Below are 19,821 nucleotides of genomic sequence, written 5' to 3' on the forward strand. Positions count from 1 at the left end.
ACAGTATTTTACGGAATGTAAGACGCTACGGACTATAAGACACGCCTTAATTTTAAGCAGTTTCTTAAAAAAAATAACATTATTACCGTTTTTATCATTAGATTGCAAAGCCAAACTAAAAAAATTCTCAGTTTATTAAACGAAGCTGACCTTTAAAATACCTGAAAATCGCCATCTGCATCTTCTTCGTCGTCGTCATCGTTGTCCTCTTCATGTACAAGATGATCCCCACTGTCATCGAGAGCGTTACTTATGCTTCACTTCTTGAAAGACTTGACAATAATTTTTTCTCTCACTCTAGACACGACAGTTTTATTCACTGATACACTTGTTTTGATTGTAGGTCGTTTTAAAGCTCCCTTCGGCATGAATTCATGTTGGGTTTCATCCATCAGTCATTTGATCCATTCCTCTCTCATATACACTTTAAATGGTTTACTTATCGAGACATCAATATGTTGCAGCTATGAAATATATCCTGCCGGAATAACAGGAAGCTCTGTATTTCCTTTTCTCAGTTTCTCTTTCACAGAATGTTTCAAACGACTAGTAAACTGATCTAGCCCCAAAAGAGAACTCTTCTTCGGTGAAGTACCTTTCCTTCTCTCCCACACTTTATTAATCCGTAATTTCATACCAGTTTCGTCCTTGAATCCATTTCAACGCGTCATCGTCTAGTTTTCTTCATTCTGCATTTAGTCCTCTATTTGCACATTTAGTCTTACTCGTTTTTTCATTTCTTCTTTACTAACCAGCTAAAGGCGATTGTTTTTTCTGTTGGTGGGGGGTCAAAATGACGCTTAGCTGCTCTGTTTCCATGCTCTCCTGTATATGCTATTACTTTCTATTTCTAGCCCGCATCATATGAACACCTTTTATTTTGTTTCATTGCGAAAGTAGCTATTATTTCGAGTATAAGACGCAACTGAATTTTGGAGGCAATTTTTCGAAGAAGAAAGTGCGTCTTACAATCTGTAATATATGTTGGTCTTGAATGTGCCAGCTATGAACCTAGCTTTCGTCTCGTCTTGTTACTTTCATTCGACAGGTCTACCGAAATTCTCAGAATTTTTTTTTCTTCCTTATTTTGTAGCTTACTTTAACTGGCTGGGTTACTTAATGCTTTTGTAACATTCATAAATGAACCTTAAAACAGTATCACTTAGTACTCTTCCCCTAATACTTCACAAACCTCTGTCGTTTTTATGAAATTGCGATTTATTTCGATCCAGTGTTCGCTGTTGTTAATATATTTTAGTCAATAGTGTCTTTCAAGATCACTGATGACAACCAAATTGTCACCTAGCATCGCACTCGTCGTTCACTTAGTCTAACGCTCAAAGCTTGCTTGAAGATCATCTAAGAGTAATTAGTTACATCGGCATCCATTGACATCCCACACAATTACCTGTGTTCATGCTCACATTATAGGACTGGACGTCTAAATCTTAGGCTTAAAGAAAACTTACAGGAGAAATTACATGATTACAGTCCTGTATTACGGTCTTTACTTAAAAATCGCATCGTTTAATATGATATTATAACGTAGCTACCAGCCCATTAGGGCCATTACATTCCCTAGTGCACCATCGGATTTCCGGATAGCATATCTTCAATCCACGAGTACGGGCTTGACTGTCGCGGCAAAGAAAACGTCCCTGACATGTCACCCTTTCCCTTTGACTGTTTAAAATGTGTATCCCATGCGCTGTAATTTCAGCTAGACCTTACGACGTGGGGGCACTTATCTGATGGTAGACCATTGTGTTTCTAGAAACCTTGTGAACTGTGAAACAATTGAAATTATTATGTTTTCAGTTGTGCAGAATGGAAAGCATTGTTGGAGTGTAGTTCCTGAGTCAAGAGAAACTTTGTATGCAGTTACCTCCGAAAATTATAAATTTCCTTGAGGCAGAAAAGCTTATATCCACAAATCAGTCCAGATTTAAAAAGCATCGCTCATGCGAAGCTCAGCTTGCCCTTTTTCTTACACAGTATTCTGCGAAGTATGCATGAAGGGCAACAGGTAGATTCCATATTTTTCTAGATTGCCGGAAATCATTTGACACAGTGCCCCACTACAGACTGTTACGAAATATGTATCCAGATGTGTGTGGCTCGAAGACTTGTTGAGTAATAGGACCCAGTGCGTTGCCCTGTGCTGCGATAGTTTGTCAGAGACGAGGGTATCGTCAGAAGTGCCCCAGGGAAGCTTGGTAGGACCGCTTTTGTTCTCTATATACATAAATGATATGACAGACAGGGTCAGCAGCAAGCTGCGTCTTCTTGCTTATGACGATGTAGTGTACGAGAAAATGTCGTCGTTGAGTGACTTTAGGAGGATACAGGATGATTTACAAGGGAACATTCTCAAGTGTCAATAAGTGATCATAAGAAACTTGGCGGGTGTGTAGAGGAGTAAAAATAATGCAGTATGCATCATTTTGTATTGGCTCTGAGCACTATGGGACTTAACATCTATGGTCATCAGTCCCCTAGAACTTAGAACTACTTAAACCTTAACATCATTTTGTATGGTTCCAATTTCACTTCTATTTGGTAAAACGCACCTCGAAATGTAATTTAGCCTGGAGGAAATATCTTCGAAACGATAATACACAAAATTCTGTTTCTCATATAAAAGTTGACATGTAATCAGCGTTCTTGACAATTGTATAAACTGATTTTGTAATGATTTGAAATTCTGCAAAATATCTCACCACTGTTAATTAATTTTGAAAAATGAAAACTTCTGTTACAACAAAAAAACAAAGGAGGTTTCAAGCTACGTACATCTGTGTGTAATAAAGCTAGTGTCTGAAATACTGTACCCGATGTGATGTTAGAGAATTTTCAATATACCTAATAAAACTATCTGAACTTCTTTTATTGGTCTAGTTCTTTATTTTAGTGACACTAGTTTTATATTTTAAATTGTTATTTTACGTTTTAATTCCATTTCATCGTTTCACAAATACGTACTTTGTTAATTGAAAATAATAAGTAATTCATTACTATGCTAAAAAAATCATTACAATAGTGATAATATGTAAATAAACGCTCAAAATATAACGTTTTCTTACATTATGCACAGAAAATGTACGAAATTTCTTCACATAATGTACACGACAGAGAGAACACATTGTAAAAATAAAAGTATACTGGTCTGTAGCAGGCATGATTCAGTATATTGGTAAGCCATGGCGAAAAGAATTGATTACGTACATGTGACTGCAGCTTAATTATATTGTTTCACAAGTGGAGACTGACATCCAAATCATTTAACAGACCTAGATCTGAAAATCTTCGCACACAATTGTTCCAACATCAAAAGCCATATACATCTCACGACTGTTCCTGTGGCTTCCAGACCTTTGGGATCACCAGATGAGAAAGTTCCTTGTACTCAGATACAATGCCCTATACGGTTCTTTCACATTGACAGCACTAAGAATCTACCAATAATACAAATGTTTCACAATCACTATGAAAGAAGATATGTTTCACATATCATTTGATCCGGTCAGACATTTGTTTAACCAGATTTCGATGCTGTCTTAAGGACATTTTGAGCTTTGAAAAGAGATTCTTGAGTTTTCGGTGCAAAATCACCATTAGTTTCTTTTAAAACTGTGAAAAGGCTGATGGTCAGTGTGGAAAAACTGTTTTGACCTTCATACCCGAGGACAAGAAACTTATTCAACTGATGTTCCCAAAGGACTCGACGGCACAGGTACAGACGTGGTAAGTATACGGTTGTAGGTGTTTGAAGAAACTGTTGTCGGTGTCTGAAGAACCTTGTGAGAAGATTTTCAGATCTAATTTTGTTGAATGATTTTGATGTTATGTAGTCACTTGTACGTAATCAATAATTTTCGCCATGGCTTACCAACTTACTGAAATATGCCTGATAGAAATCAGAATATTTAGATAATCACCCCTAACAATTTGAAGTGCTGCTGCATTTTGTTTTATGTTGTGTTTCTGTCGCGTATATTATGCGAAGAAATTTCGTTCATTTCATGGGTGTAAGAACCGTTGAGTTTTAAGCATTTGTTTACAAATTATCATTATTCTAATGTTGTTGTATCATAATAATGAGTTACTTATTATTTTCAGTTAAGAGCATACACGTATGTGAAACGATAAAATAAAAAAAGAATGTAAAACGTAAAATAATTCAAATATCAGTAAAATAAATAACTAGACCACTAATGATTGTTCAGGTATCAAATTGTGTACAGTGTTTCAGAAACCAGCCTTATTACGAATAGATGTATGTAGCTTGACATTATTGAGTACTGCTCGAGTGTTTGGTGTTCCGCCAGGTCTGTTTAAAGGAGGACATCGAAACAATTCAGAGACGGACTGCTATATTTGCTACGCCAGGTTTCGATCAACACGCGAGCATTACGGAGATGCTTTGTGAACTCAAATACGAATTCCTGAAGGTGGACGACGTTCTTTTCGTGAAATACTATTGAGAAAATTTAGAGAGCCGGCTTCGCGGCTGACTGTAGAAGTATTCTGTTGCTGCGAAAGTACATTTTGCATAAGGACCGCGAAAATAACATAAGAAAAATTAGGGCTCTTACACGTAGTTGTAGTAGTAGTAGTAGTAGTAGTAGTAGTAGTAGTAGTACAAGGTATCCTCCGCCATACTCCGTATGATGGCTTTCGGAGTACATGTTTAGACGTTGACAGCTATCATGAGCAACCTTTCCGAATAAGATAGAGATTCGGAAGACCAACCTTTTCTTTTAACGGTAGTATCGCAACTATGCAGTCAGTTTTTGGTTGGTGTGGACGTCCATTATTCGTCGTTAATTTTGTTGTTGAAACTGTGTGTTTAGCGATGGCAAGCAAGTGGATTGTAGTCTCGTCATTTGTGCACGCTCATGCGGGAAAACACTTCACAGCAACATGCATTTATCCGTCGGATCACCTTTTTGGGGAAGGGAGCAATTGCTCTTGACAAGCTCGGCGATTGTCGACTGTCAGAAGCGTTTGCGTTTGTTAGTCTCTCCAGTTTGCACACAGCTTACCTTGCGAGCAAATGATGTGCGCCAGGAGCAGCAAGAGAGCTGTGTAGATCTGAGTGGCGTCCATGTTGCGCGGTGAGACGCCTGCAACTGACTGAGAGACGGCGGCTGCACGGGCGAGAGTGGGTCACTTCACCCCACTCCAGTCTCTTCGCCACTAGGCACCGTTTGCGTCTGCTGTGCGTTCTCCGAATACCCCGCAACTGATAGTGCCTATTTTGTAGCATAGAAGCTTCGGGCTGTTCTGCGCTACAAGCAGCTAACTGAGATGGCCTGGGACAATCCAGACTTATGTCTGAAATCCATTACAATTTTTGTATCGACTGTGTTTTCTTCATACTACTAAGAAGGCCAGCATGTGTAAAGGGTGATTGTTTATTACAGACACACTGTGAAAGATAGAAACACATTGCACATGTCACTGGATAGCGTAAGTTTCAAAGTTAATGTTCACTCAGACACTTACACTCAACATGTACATCATGCATTGTGCGAGAAACATTGAAACGATTGTCCATTTCATTCTGTAAACGAATCAACAGGTCTCTGTTTATGGAATCGAAAGCTTCAACAACTCGGATTCTTAGATCTTGGAGAGTAGCTGCCATAAGTGACTGTCTTTTATGTATCCCACAGAAATGAAAGGCAAGGTGTGAGGTCTGGTGACCTGGAAGGCCAAAAAAATAAAAAGATCTGGTTGTCCACCTCCAACGTTGTGGAATGTTGTTGTTCAGATAACGTCGCGCGCCAAGGCGAAATTGAGGCGAGGCGCCGACATGTATGAAGATGAAATGATTGGAATCTTCGTGAAGTTGAGGAAACAACCAGTTTTGCAGCATGTCCAGGTATGACATTCTCTCTGCAAAAAAGAGAACTCCATGAACTCTGTGAACAGAAAGGCACAAAACACATTCAGTTTCGGAGAGTCTTTCATATTCGATGACGATGCAAGCATTTTGTGATCCTCAGATTCTTACATTATGGCAGATTACTTTACCCGACAGATGAAATGCCTATTCGTCCGAAAAGATGAGTCGTTTGGAAAAAGTGTCCTCGGAAAAAGTGTCCTCTGCCATATCCTGGAGCATTGTTGTGCAAAATGTACCTTCCGTTTCGGTTGCCGTGACACAATAAAGAGCTAGCTGTGTTGCACAAGAACAATATTTTCTGATTCATAATGTTAGAGTACAGTATATGCTCCAAAATCCTACTGGAAATTGAGGTCATTGATATGGGTCTCTAATTCAGTGGGTTACTCCTATTTCCTTTCTTGAATATTGGTGTGACCAGTGCTACTTTCCAGTTATTAGGAACAGACCTTTCGTCAAATGAGCGGTTGTATACAATTGCTAAGAAAGGCGCTATTGTATCCGCATACTCTGAAAGGAACCTGATCGATATACCATCTGGACCGGAAGACTTGCCTTTCTTAAGTGATTTGAGTTGTTTCGCAACATCTAAGATATCTACTTTTGTGTCACTCATGCTAACAGCTGTTCTGGTTTCAAATTCTGGAATATCTACTTCGGCATCTTTCATGAAGGAATTACGGAAAACTGTGTTTAGTAACTCTGGTTTAGTGCCACCATCATCGGTAACATTCCATCGCTACGTGCAGTGACGGTATTGGCTGTTTTTTGCCACTGGTGTACTATACATACGACCAGAATCTCTTTGGGTTCTCTACCATATTTTGAGACAATGTTTCGTAGTGGAAACTATTAAAAGCATCTCGCATTGACGTCCACACTAAATTTCAAGCTTGTGTGAAACTTAGCCAGTCTTGGGGACTTTGCATTCTTCTGAATTTGGCATGTTTTTTTTGTTGCTTCTGCAACAGTGTTCTGATGTATTTTGTGTACCATGGTGGAACAGTTCTGTCTCTTATTAACTTATGCGGTATGAAGCTATCTATTGCTGTCGATAAAGTATCATTGAATTTGAGCCATATCTGGTCTATATTTACATAATTAGCTTGGAAGGAATGGAGACTCACTCTTAGGAAGACATCAAGCAGAATTTTTATCTGCTGTTTTAAATAGATATATTTTGCATTTATTTTTAGTGGATTTGATTGATATGGTTTTGAGCCTTGCTACAATGACCTTGTGTTCACTAATCCCTGTATCTGTCATGACACTCTCTTTTAGATCAGAATTATTTGTGGCTAAGAGGTCAAGTGTGTTTTTGCAACCATTTACAAATTTTGTGGGCTCATGAAGTAACTGTTCAAATTCTCAGAGAAAGCATTTAGTACAATTTTGGAAGATGTTTTCTGTCTACTACTAGCTTTGAATGTATGTTTTCGCCAACAAATCGAGGGTAAATTGAAGTCTCCGCCAATTATAACTGTAAGAGTGGGGTACTTATTTGTAATGAGATTCAAATTTTCTTTGAACCGTTCAGCAATTATATCATCTGAGTCGGGGGGTCGGTAGAAGGAGCCAATTATTATTTTGGTATGGCTGTTGAGTATAACCTTTACCCATAGTAATTCGCAGGCAACTTCACTACAAGATAAACTACTACCAACAGACACAAACACACCACCACCTAGTTCATTTAATCTATCCTTTCTGAACATGGGTTGCGCCTCTGTAAAAATTTCGGCAGAATTTATCTCCTGCATGGTAGAGGTTTATGTAGTCTGGCAGTAACACAGTTAATGGTGAGAGAAGTGTATTAACTTTCTGGTCATTCATTAATTCACCACCTAGTGACTAGAACACAGTTACAGGGCTTCACAATATGTTGTCAACAACAGACAGCAGCAAGACCAATCCCTTTTGCACCAACACTACGGGCATGTCAGCGTGCTGCTTCACCACAGATTCATAATGAGAACTGCAGAAGGTTCAGTATAACTTTGTGAAACATCCTGCAGTTGCATTTTGTGATGTAGTGCAGAAGGGCGCATGGGAAATTTCCTGCTAGCCCTTCATTTTGCAGACCTATGTAGGAGGAAGTGCATGACCACACTCTGGCAACCTATCTTCCCTCACAGTTCTAACTTCCAGTCCTTCCTTTCCACCTTCTTACGCCCCTAAAACACAATTTATTGCTTAATATGGTTTTATTGCACTTTGCTAAATTAATATTTATTTTTAACTGACATTTATTATATGTTTTGCCACTTAAAGGTAAGTCCTGGCCAAGCATTTTGTCTCAGTGTAATTTTACAGTTCCCTCAAATGAACTTTCCTTGTGAAAGCTTGCTACTTGCCTTCTGTCTAGGAGTGCTAAATTTTGGGCTAGAGGTTTCGAATAACCTCCAGATGTCATTGAATGTGCAATCAATTAAATTCGTGGAAGATGAAAATTTCTGTTTTGGGTCTTTGTCACCAAATTCTGAAAATGGGTTTGATGTACATGAATTTCAATATTGATGCACTGATTCATCGAATATGAACTGATAACTAAAGAAATAAATGTAAATTTGTAATTATTTGTTTCAGAAATTGGAGAAGATTTATTCAGTGCCATCCGTACACCATGCACAGCAACTGGAGCTACAGATATCACGCCATTTTCTGTATCTTCATGGACTCTTACAATTGATGGAGGAAACTTTGTTGACCCAAGTTCAAGAGTTAAAGCAAGGTGTGTCCTTCAGTCTTCAGAATGTAACTAAGCAGGTTGAAGACAACATAGAAAGCGTTTCAAAAATTTTGAAGGAGGCACAGCGTGCTCAAACGCCTGAAAACATATCAAAAGTTGATATGAACTGTTTAATACAAAAACTTCAGGAAACTACTGAGAACATGCCATGTCATCTCATTTCCAATGTTGGTGAATATGTCAGTGATGAATCGGCAGAGTAAGTATGGATTAACTTAGGTATAAAAAGTAAAAACTTGGATAGAATATAATTTTCTTTTGAGCATGTGTTCCTGAAAATTATTTGGACTTAGAATTCTAAACACACACACACACACACACACACACACACACACACACACATACACGTGAGCCAAAACATTATGACCATTGCTTCTGTGTCTGTCTGTGGAATGAAATACATCACTAATTCTGCATACAAGGGATTCGGCAGTTTATTGGTAGGTCTGCAGAGATACGTGGCATTAGATATCTACCAACAGATCATGTAATTTGTATAAATATAAATAACACACCGCTGGTATCGTACGCAGTGACGGGGTCCGATAGCAACCCAGAAAGGTTCCGTAGGATTTACAACAGGCAAATTTGGTCACCAAGACATCAACGTAAGTTCACTATAATGCTCCTCAAACCACTGCAGCATGGTTCTGGATCCAAGACATGGACAATTATACCGTTGAAAGATGCCATCACTATCGGGGGAAGACATCAAGCATGAAGGGATGCTGATGGTTCGCAGCTACCACAGGTTGCCTTCAAGCACAGGAGAATGTGTCTCTTAACATAATATTGCTCCCAGCAGCCTACATCCATGGCGCACTACACATTTCGAGCCACTGTTCTCCTCAGTGACAGTGTTCATGGGGACGACCATCAACCTAGTGTAACAAAAATTTGATTCACCTGAAGAGCCGACACAGTTCCATTGATCGGTGGTCGAATCCTGATGGTCCTGTGCCCATTGCAGTTGTAATTGACAATGTTGTTGGGTCAACATGTGATGATGTTTGGGTGGGTTGCTCCTGAGCTCCATATTCCACACTGTACAATGTGCTCCGAAATATCTGTGTGAGCACCAGCATTGTGCTCTTTGGCAGAGATGCCACAGATCACCTTCTATCCTACTTTACAGTGAAGACAAGTCTCGAAAACCCACATTCTGTGGTGAGTCTTGGATGTCCAACCATGTAGCACCTAGTGGTAGGTTTACTATCCGTCTACCTCTTTCCGTTGTTAGCACAACAGCAGGACATGAACATTCAACCAGCTTTGCTGTTTTCAAGATACTCATTCACAGGTTCTGCATAATAATAGTCTGCCCTTGTCAAAGGCCCTTATCTCTGGATTTCCCTGTTTGGTGCCCATATCTTCACTAGGGTGATTCCTTACGTCTGCCTACTCCGCAGACATACTTTCGTCATCATGTAATGTGCCTATAACACTACCAGGTGGCATCCAACATCTCAGTGGGCAATTGTCATAACATTTTGGCTTATCAGTACATATACGAGGTCTGTTCAAAGAATTCTGGAACATTCATAATGTCGCACCAATTGTGCGTTGGAGTGAAATGCAGTTGGCATACCTACACGTACCTGTGTTTAATGTGAAACTGCTAGAAGTTTCATTGTTTGTTGTATGTCTTTAGTTATTGTTCAGTAGTGTTTTGAGGAGAATGTTTTGTCACACAGTTTGCGAATTTCGAGATGGCAGAGTTAGAAGAGCAACGCACGAGCATTTACTTTTGTGTGAAACTCAAGAAAACCTTTACGGAGACACACCAAAGTATTCAGGAAGCCTAGGGTGATAAGTGCTTGAGCCGTACTCGGTGTTATGAATGGTTCACACGGTTTAAAAATAGCCAGATGATGTTAAAGATGACAGTCATTCAGGATGCCCTTCGACGTCAGGAACATCAACAAAATTGTGCTTGCCACAAAGATTGCCTGTCCAAGAGACTGCAGAAGAGTGTAACATTTCAGTTGGGTCATGTCTTGCAATTCTGACACAGCATCTTAGAATCCATCATGTTGCCAGCAAGTTCGTCCCATGGCTCATGAGTCAAGACCAGAAAGACCTCCACCTTGCAATCTGTGAAGAGCTCGTGGACCACACAAATGAGAACAAGATGTTCCTTAAGAGAATCATAGATGTTGATGACATAAGGGTACACTGTTGTGTTGTTGAGACAAAGATTCAATCTTCACAGTTGGTTGGGAAAGGTTCTCTAAAACCACAACAAGCTTTTCAGGTCAGGTCAAATGTCAAAGCCTTGCTGATAGTTTTCTATGACTTTGAAGGATTAGTTTTCCATGATTCCTTGCCAAAGGGACAAACTGTTAGATGTTGATACTAACAGGACATGTTGAGACGCCTGAAAGAAAATATGAGAAGGAAACAACCTGAAAAGTGGCAAGACAATTCATGGCTCTTGCATCACAATAAAGCACCGGCACATTCATCCCTGTTGGTGTATGACTATTGCACAAAAAATGAAATAACTGTTCTGGCTCATCCTCCATACTCTACAGACCCAGCCACTGCACATGTTTTTTTTATTTCCAAAGTTAAAAACCACGTTGAAAGGACAGAGATTTGCAACACTAGACCAGATAAAAGAAAATTCAGAGACGGCGCTGGGTGCGATCCAGTAAGAGGCATACCAAGACTGCTTCCCGAAGTGGACGTAGCATTGGGACTGGTGTATCAGTTGTGGAGGACAGTATTTTGAAAGAGACCATGTGCAATAAGTAAAAGATAAGTGTAGAAAAAATTTGTGGACAATGTTCTGGAATTTTTTTTGAACAGACCTCATATCAGCCAGAACATTATGAGCTGGTATGTCCATCAGTGGCATAGATAATAGCAGCAATGTGTCCTACCATGGAAGCAATGAGGCCCAGGTAGATCGCTGGAGGGAGTTGGCACCACATCTGCACGTTCAAGTCACCTAATTCCCATAAATTGTCAGGGAGGGGACTGACTGACGCCACATTCAGTCACATCCCAGATTTGTTCAATCAGGTTCAGATATGGTGAGTAGGGAGTCCAGCACATCAATTGAATTTCTCTACTGTGTTCCTCAAACCACTCCATGGCACTTGTGGCCTTGTGACTTAGCACATTATCTTGTTGAAAAATGCCACTGCTGTCAGGAAATATGATCCTCACGAAAGGAGTATGTGGTCTGCAACCCGTGTATAATACCCCTTGGCTGTCATGATGCCTTGCAAGAGCTCCACATGGATGCCCATGTAAATGTTCTCCAGAACATACTGGAGGTGCCACCAGCATGTCTCTGTCCTGCAGTACAGACATCAAAGACTTGTTCCCCTGGAAGACAACAGATTCGCACCCTCCCATTGGCATGATGAAGAAGGTATCAGGATTCATCAGATCGCCCAACACCCTGCCACTGCCAACATCCTGTGCCGATGGTCACGTGCCCATTTCAGTCATAGTTGCCGATGTTGTGGTGTTAACGTGGGACAATCATAGGTCATTGGCAGCAGAGGCCCATCTTTAGGAGTATTCGGTGCACTGTGTGTTCAGACACACCTGTACTCTGCCCAGCATTAAAGTCTGTCGTTAGTTGCACCACAGTTCACTGCCTGGCCTGTTTTGTGAGTCTTCCCTAGACAATCACCATAGCACTCCTCAAACATCCAAAAAGTTGTGCACTTTCCAAAATGCTCAAGCCAAGCATCCAGATTATCATAATCTGCCCTTGGTCAAACTCAGATAGATTGCACATCTTCCTCATTCTACACACAGCAGCTTGGTCACTGGTACTGAATGCACTGTGTGTGTGTGTGTGTGTGTGTGTGTGTGTGTGTGTGTGTGTGTGTGTGACCAGCAGACATTCCCCACCAGGTGATGATGGTCATAATGGTGAATGGTCATAATGTTCTCACTGATCAGTGTATAATGGTAATATTATAATTGATAAATTTGATTTTTATTTGACTGTTACTTTAAGAAATATAAAATTATAATAATAGGCAAATCAACATGTTAAGGAATTTGCTGTAACCATACCCATTATCATCAAAGAATTCACTTCAACACCATTTTTTTAGATGCAGACATTTTTTATGTTAATAAGTTTGTCAGTTGCTGTGTGTGGATAAAGTGAAGAAATAATACAGAGGAACTGCTTACTCTTGTGATGTTCAGCTGTGTACTAAGCCATTTATTGTATTTCGTGGCTCAGTGTTTAAGTTCCACATTATACATCCAAAGATCTGAGGTTCTATCCCTGGTCAGTCTCAGTCATAGAAGTTTTTTGTCACTTATCACTTCTTCCACCTCTCGCAGTGTATGTTAGTATGAAAACAATTGAATTGCACCATGGTTCGGAGTTCATGTTAAACTGTAGGCTTCGTACAGTGGAGTATTACCTGGATTACTTTACGTTCTAAACTGTCTTCTTCCACAACTCTGCAGCTTTAATAGCTTTGTCATTGCATAAAAATAGAGCTTCAACTGTGCAAGGAAATCCCGTCCCTAGGCACGCAAGAAAAGGTTCGAAGTCTGTGCTTCTCTCCGTTCATGCTGGTCATCTCAGGCACATGACCAAATGTTTGAATTTGTGCTTCTCTGCATTCACACTGGTCATCTTCAGAGTAGCCCCACCTCACCATGTTGAACTAGTGTCTATGGCTGATCTTTCCACCACTTGGAAACATCTGAGTGAAGAGTTGAACCAAAAATAAAAACAATCAAAGGAATCCATATATACAAGGTGATTGATCCGTTTCAAGATCTATTAAATGGAGAGAAATAAAATGTAAGGAAGCAACAGATGTTTTAACCATAACCAATAAAACTTAATATACCTCAGAGGCAGGCTGCCATACTTACTGGTAACAGTGAATACATGTTTCTTAAAACACTTATTATTCATGTTCAAACAATGGAAAATCCAGGATGGAATGTAACAGTATAATGAAAAGGATAGTTGCTACTCACCATACAGCAGAAATGGTGAGTTGCAGAAAGGCACAACGAAAAGAATGTCGGAAAGTTAGCTTTCAGCCAACAAGGCCTTTGCCAAAAATATACACACACACACACACACACACACACACACACACACAGAGGTGTGTTTTGAAAAATCATTTTGTGATCCAGACACACAGATTTGTGACATGTTTCTCTTCGGTCAAGTCAAAGAATGAATTATTGAGCCTGAAAGAAAGTGGTGTAAAGCCTTTGGGTGGAGCATGAATGATAAAATGTCTACTTGTAAATGAACTAGGCTGATAGCTTATACTTCATCAAGAAAGTAATTCCCAATTCTTTAACTCTGTCAGTAATGGGCTAAGTGGAGTTCAGTAAGACTGAAAAGTAGATGTTAAATTCAAGTTATTGATGAAAAAAAAAAAGAATTGTATGTGAAATATATTGTATGTCTTCAGTTGAAGAGGAATTTTTGAGCGCTGTTGTTGGACCAGCAGTTACGCGTGACATAGATTTCTGTTCTGGAAGATGGGAGGACTGACTTCATCTAGTTGAGAATATTGAGATGGGTCTGTAATAAAAATGAAAGCATCCTACTTCCATAGTATTTTTTCCTATTCATTCGCACACTGATGAGATAAATCTGGTGTACCTGCAAAAAAAGAAAGAAAAGAGAAGAAAGCCATTGCCATATTCCTACTATTTCTTATTGGCATAGGTGATTTGCAGAATTTTGTGTGATGCCATAAAATTATAATTTCCTTAAAAGGATGCTCTGATTTATGCACACTAATACCTTCAGTAGATTACAGAACTGCATTCGTGAGAGGAAACGAAGTAAATGAATTTTCAACCAGTAATGAGTTGTGGCTTATAATTCAGCACACGGAATGTGTCGGGCATTTGCTCCAGCTGTCTGTATTGCCACATGGTACTATTGTTTTGTGATCTTGTGTGTCTACTTCCTTGTAAAGTTGAATTTCAGCATTATTGCAGTTTTGGGGAAATCACTTGTTTGGCAGGTATTCTCTTCAGAACTTTCAAGTTCATTTTGTGTTACTTTACCTTATACTATGGGTCCATGTCAACCTTACTTGTTCACACTTTATTCATTCTGTTTGTTCTGCTAGGTTTAAAAGTGATGTGTTGTATTACCAATACTTTGGTTTGATATTTGATTAACATAACGATCTGTCTGACTCAGATTTATTGTTGACACAACATTTATGGAAAAAATTGAGAACCACTGTAAAATCGAACTCCCACCCATGGAATGTTATACATTGGTTTCCACACAAGAACTGCCAGAAGATGCAGTAATAGAATCCTTAGAAGATGCAGAGTCACTTACAGGTCAGATTTAATACCATATTTACAATAATTTCAGTGAGGTAGTATTTGAACGCCTTTGTTTTAATTACTTTATTTTTCAGACACAGGTTCACAATTATCATTGCTCTCATCAGTCAGCCAAGAAGGCACATTTGACAGAGAATCGGTTCAAGTAGAACCCCTTTTAGCGCATATTGTGCCAGAGGATCTATCAGGAATCGTAACACATGTTCGTAATGATATAGGAAGAGGTAAGCCAGCATCAACATACTTGTACAGCCTAGTATCTGAAATGCACACAGTAATAGAGAGAGGGGGGGGGGGAGGGGGGCTCATCTTTATAGCATTTTTCTGTTACATTACAGCGTAAGTGTTGGTTAAAAACTCCAGTTGATCTTCGTCGTCACTTTTTTCCCTTCTCCCCCCCCCCCCCCCCCCCCCTCCTCTCTCTCTCTCTCTCTCTCTCTCTCTCTCTCTCTCTCTCTCTCTCTCTCTCTCTCTGTTCCTGTAATGTTGCTACTCTCCTCATAGCAGCCTTCCTTTTGATCATTTTCACTAATTTCTCTTACAGCATTTTCAGGCACTTCAGAAACTTATATAGATGAAGCCACTATTTAGTCTACCAAAAAATTTTATCCCATTTTTACTCTTTTGTTTATTTCTTTCACTGTCCGTCCAGCCATTGCCTACAACTGCCCTAAATACAAAAAATTGACAAACAGTGCTATAACTTCACAGTTAGTTTGTAATGTTATCATTTTGATGTGTTAGGTATACATTATTTTTGTGTGACTGTAGACCAGTGGCGTATACATATCTGCACGGGGTAACCCCCCCCCCCCCCCCCCAAATAATTGTGGGGCTGCCCACATTGCCACCCATGCCGCTCCTGCTAGTCAGCTTGCACACTATTCATTTGTTTTTTTTACATCAGTCGACTCGACTGAATCGAGTAGTTATACTTTCCTATGTATCCGATTCCTCTGTCATGCTGTACAAACTACAGAGAATCATTGGAATGCTTGTAGAGTGTTCTCTGCATTGTAAGTAGGAGGAGATTTCAAAAATAGTGACACATTATTATGGCAGGCAAAGTAACTTTTATTGAATGCTGCACTACACTTCGAAGTAACACAGATACATGACACTAATTTTTAACATAACCAGAAAGTTTCTGTAAATAATGGCTGGAATGTTCTACCAGCCTTTCAGTTCCTTGGTGATTGACATCCACTCTTTGGTCACAAAGCCATTTGAGAACTGCTGTGTGAATGTCCTCATCATCAGAAAATCTGTGATTGCTGTGAATCAGTTCTCAGTTCGGACTTTGTCATCTGTAGTCAATGTCAATAGCCTTCCTTCCCAATTAGGATCACCAGTGCCTGTGCGGCCTTGGTTAAATTGTTGGCACTATTTCACTGCAGCTGTACACAACATGGCTTTTAGTCCATATACCACCCAAATTTCACAATGACTCTGTGTGCAGTTGAGCAATTTTTACCAGTTGTTGCATCCTTCTGTAGATAATTCATCTTAATATATTACAGCCATCACATTAAACTGATGATTCATTAATACCTGCACCTGTCAGCAGTGCCAGCTTACTTTGATGTTAGGGTTGTAATATTTTTCTTGAAGGCTAAGGTTATTTTGCTTATTACATAACTCCTGCATACTGGGTGAGACAGATATTTCATGCTTAGCTTGTCCAAGGATCTTAGTGCTTCCTAAGTTATATCATTTGCTGCAGGAACCATGCTTCCACTTAGATCATCCAGTGCTCTGTCAAATTCGTCTCACCATATCACAACCCTCCCTCTCACCTTCATTCACTTCCTCTTCCCTTTCCATAACAAGGAACGATGTTGCCAGTTCGCTGTTATACCCACAAGCTCAATATCATGTCAGTAGCAACAGCTATGCAGTTTAATTCTGAATTCCTTTTTACGTTCCTTTTACCATGCAGTACTGAGTTCTCCCTGCAGGGTAATAATAACATTATCCTTTTTCTACTCACTTTTGCTATTAGCTACAGATGTTCCTTTGAATATTATTTTTGAAAGATCACTACAAAGATTCAAACTTCATGACAAGAATGACTTAAAACACTTCTGTTAGCAGCTGTCATTGTTGTCCAATGAATGATATGACAGTGATGTACAAAACAGCAGGCATGACCAAAGTTGTTCCCAGATTAGTAGTTGCTATGGTAACTCTGTCTGTAAACAACTAGGTGTCAGTCACTTGTGAAGCTGATCTTAATATGGTACTATCTTGCCTTCTGAGCTCTTGATGCTCATTCAGCTGGTTCCTTTTCTCCAAATATCTGTTTAATTGTGCTATATATGTCATCTGTACTTTTCCTACAATTGAAAGTCCAAGATGGAATCACAAGAATATGGAAAGGATGCATTACTGCTCAGTGTAAAAAGAGAGGCATTGATTTGAGACAGGCATAGTTAAAGAGAATGCTAGAAGTGAAAAAGAACGCTAGAAATATTTCCACTTTCGGATAATATCATTCTTCAGTAGTAGAAGACCCACACACATTCTCACAAGAGCACACATGGTCACTGTCTCTGAGTGCTAATGCCTTAGAAGTTCATAACTCTCACATTTTAACAGAACAACAACTCAAGCACATGGCTACTGCCTCCAGATGCTAAGGCATTAGTCCCCAGAGACAGTGGCCATGTGTAGCATTTTGTTACATGATGAGGAAGTGGATACATTTTAGTTGGTTATACAAACCAGTGGGACACAATTATATTGCAGTGCTACAGATGTTTTGGTAGTTACTTTACACTTGTTCTGTTACATAGTTGCTATGGACATTTTGCTTAAGTTACCATTCTTGACCAAGTGATTAGTATGTCAGTGTTCTCTGTTGAGCACATCTTCAATACTCTTAATGCTGGCAATAAAATCAAACTTCCACTTCACAAGCAGACTTGGAAAAAGATTTAAAATCTGGTTTTGCATTGTTTCACAAAGTGATGTGTACTTATTGTAGTGTATTATCAGTTATTAGTTATCCTATGTACTTTATAGTACTGGCTTGTAACTGAATGTCACCTCCACAAGGAAATAGTTGTAATCTTTCCATGCAAACTGAAAATTTCAATGTGAATTCCTTTATGTGTCTGTAATTTTACTGCTTTATTATTGTGCCACTCATTATCAAATACATTTTTTTCTCAGGAAGTCAAGAGACCGTTACCGTTTGTTACATCAAAAATCCTCACTGCTTCTTCGTGCATAGGGAAAGAGACAAATCCACTTTCAAAAGCATGAATCATTCCTTGGTTAGGCACATAATGTCTAGACCTGATCAACCTTCAGAAATTGTTGAAGGTTAGTAAATTATAATTAAACCATTTAATTAAGCTTAGCAGGCTATTATAAAAATTAACACAATTTTATGATTGAAAATTGAACATTGTTTTGGTATATTTATGTATTTTTATGGCAAAATTTTATTATATCTGGACAAGATTTTCAGAAAGGTCCCACCTTACTAAGCCCAAGTTGAAACTGCAGTACTAGGGATTGGCAGTATATCTCCCATTCCATGGGACAGTCTCCAGCAAGATTGAGAAGGTATCACGAAGGCAAGAGATAAACCCAATTTCCAGGCAACCTCCTAAAATTAAATGTAAATTATACAGTGGAAAATCCGGAATGGAATAATGACAATATTATGATAAGGATAGACTGCTGCTTACCACACACAGGAGATGTTGAGCTGCAGACAAGCACAGTAATGCCTACCCCACAGACCTACTACATTTACCATGCCCTCAGAAACTCACTCCCACCACCATGCAGAACACAGAAGCATACAGATCTAAAAGATAGTCATGAATATTTCCTCCAGAAGCCTTAGTCCCACAGAAGTATCACCTTCTCAGTGGAAATACTTTTTCGCCACCAGTCCTATCAAGCAGATTCAACCCAAAGCCAATGTTGAACTCAGTTCACTCAGTTTTGCAATGATTATTCACCCCCATTGCCCCCAAATCACCCTTTGTTAACATTCCAGAATTTCTTAATCTCAAGCCTCATCTCACCATCATTCTCTAAATTCCTCAACATTAAAACTAAACTTACATCCACAGAAGTACTGCATCTACCACCTGAAAACTAATCCTGACCTAAATTTTACCCGCCAACGAAAGCTCCACATTTGTGGTTTTGAATCACAGGGATAACCTGGTGGAGTCACTTTGCCATTTGTCAGGTTTGTCCACCTATAAACCCAGCCACATTGACCCAGAAATCGAACAGTATCTCCAGTCTCTCATGCCCTAAGGCCCATCCCAAACCTCTCCCCTGAGTTTCTCTCTCTTCTCACTCCTACCACTCTCCGCATTCCTATCTTCTACATGCTTCCTAAGTCCATAAACCCAACCACCCAGGACACCTCATTGTGGCTAGCTACTGTGCCTCTACTGACAGTATCTCTGCTTTCATGGACCAACACCTTCAAACTATTTCCCATAACCCATCCTACCTCTCTCCTGAGTTTTTCTCTCTTCTCACTCCTACCACTCTCTGCGTTCCTACCTTCTACATGCTTCCTAAGTCCATAAACCCAACCAGCCAGGACACCACATTGTGGCTAGCTACTGTGCCTCTATTGAGAGTATCTCTGCTCTCATGGACCAACACCTTCAAACTATTTCCCATAACCCATCCTCCTTTATAAAAGACAATCAATGGTTTCCTCCACTGGCTCTCCCTAGTGCTTGTTCCTTTACCATGTGGCACCCTGGTGTCACTATTGATGCCCCCTCCCTCTACACTAAAACCCCTAATACCCATGGCCTTGCTGCTGTTGAACACTACCTTTCCCAATGCCTGA

General features: G+C 39.6%; 2 protein-coding genes across 4 annotated transcripts in view; one reads left to right on the forward strand and one right to left on the reverse strand.

Annotated features, from left to right (window-relative positions):
- The window catches only part of LOC126161667 (uncharacterized), a 65,774-nt gene extending 60,602 nt beyond the window's left edge, over positions 1–5,172 (reverse strand). The window contains exon 1 of the mRNA XM_049917663.1: positions 5,046–5,172. Within this exon, the coding sequence (XP_049773620.1) occupies positions 5,046–5,109 (64 nt within the window). The 5' untranslated portion in view covers positions 5,110–5,172. The remainder of the gene's footprint in view (positions 1–5,045) is intronic.
- LOC126161664 (uncharacterized) overlaps positions 1–19,821 on the forward strand; it is a 496,787-nt gene that overhangs the window by 275,296 nt on the left and 201,670 nt on the right. For 2 of the 3 annotated variants that reach the window (XM_049917659.1, XM_049917660.1), the window contains exons 6-9: positions 8,498–8,859; positions 14,830–14,978; positions 15,059–15,208; positions 18,159–18,311. In XM_049917659.1, the coding sequence (XP_049773616.1) occupies positions 8,498–8,859; positions 14,830–14,978; positions 15,059–15,208; positions 18,159–18,311 (814 nt within the window). The remainder of the gene's footprint in view (positions 1–8,497; positions 8,860–14,829; positions 14,979–15,058; positions 15,209–18,158; positions 18,312–19,821) is intronic. The other variant, XM_049917661.1, reaches the window with a different exon arrangement.

This window comes from Schistocerca cancellata, chromosome 2, assembly GCF_023864275.1.
Source record: "Schistocerca cancellata isolate TAMUIC-IGC-003103 chromosome 2, iqSchCanc2.1, whole genome shotgun sequence".
NCBI lineage: Eukaryota > Metazoa > Arthropoda > Insecta > Orthoptera > Acrididae > Schistocerca > Schistocerca cancellata.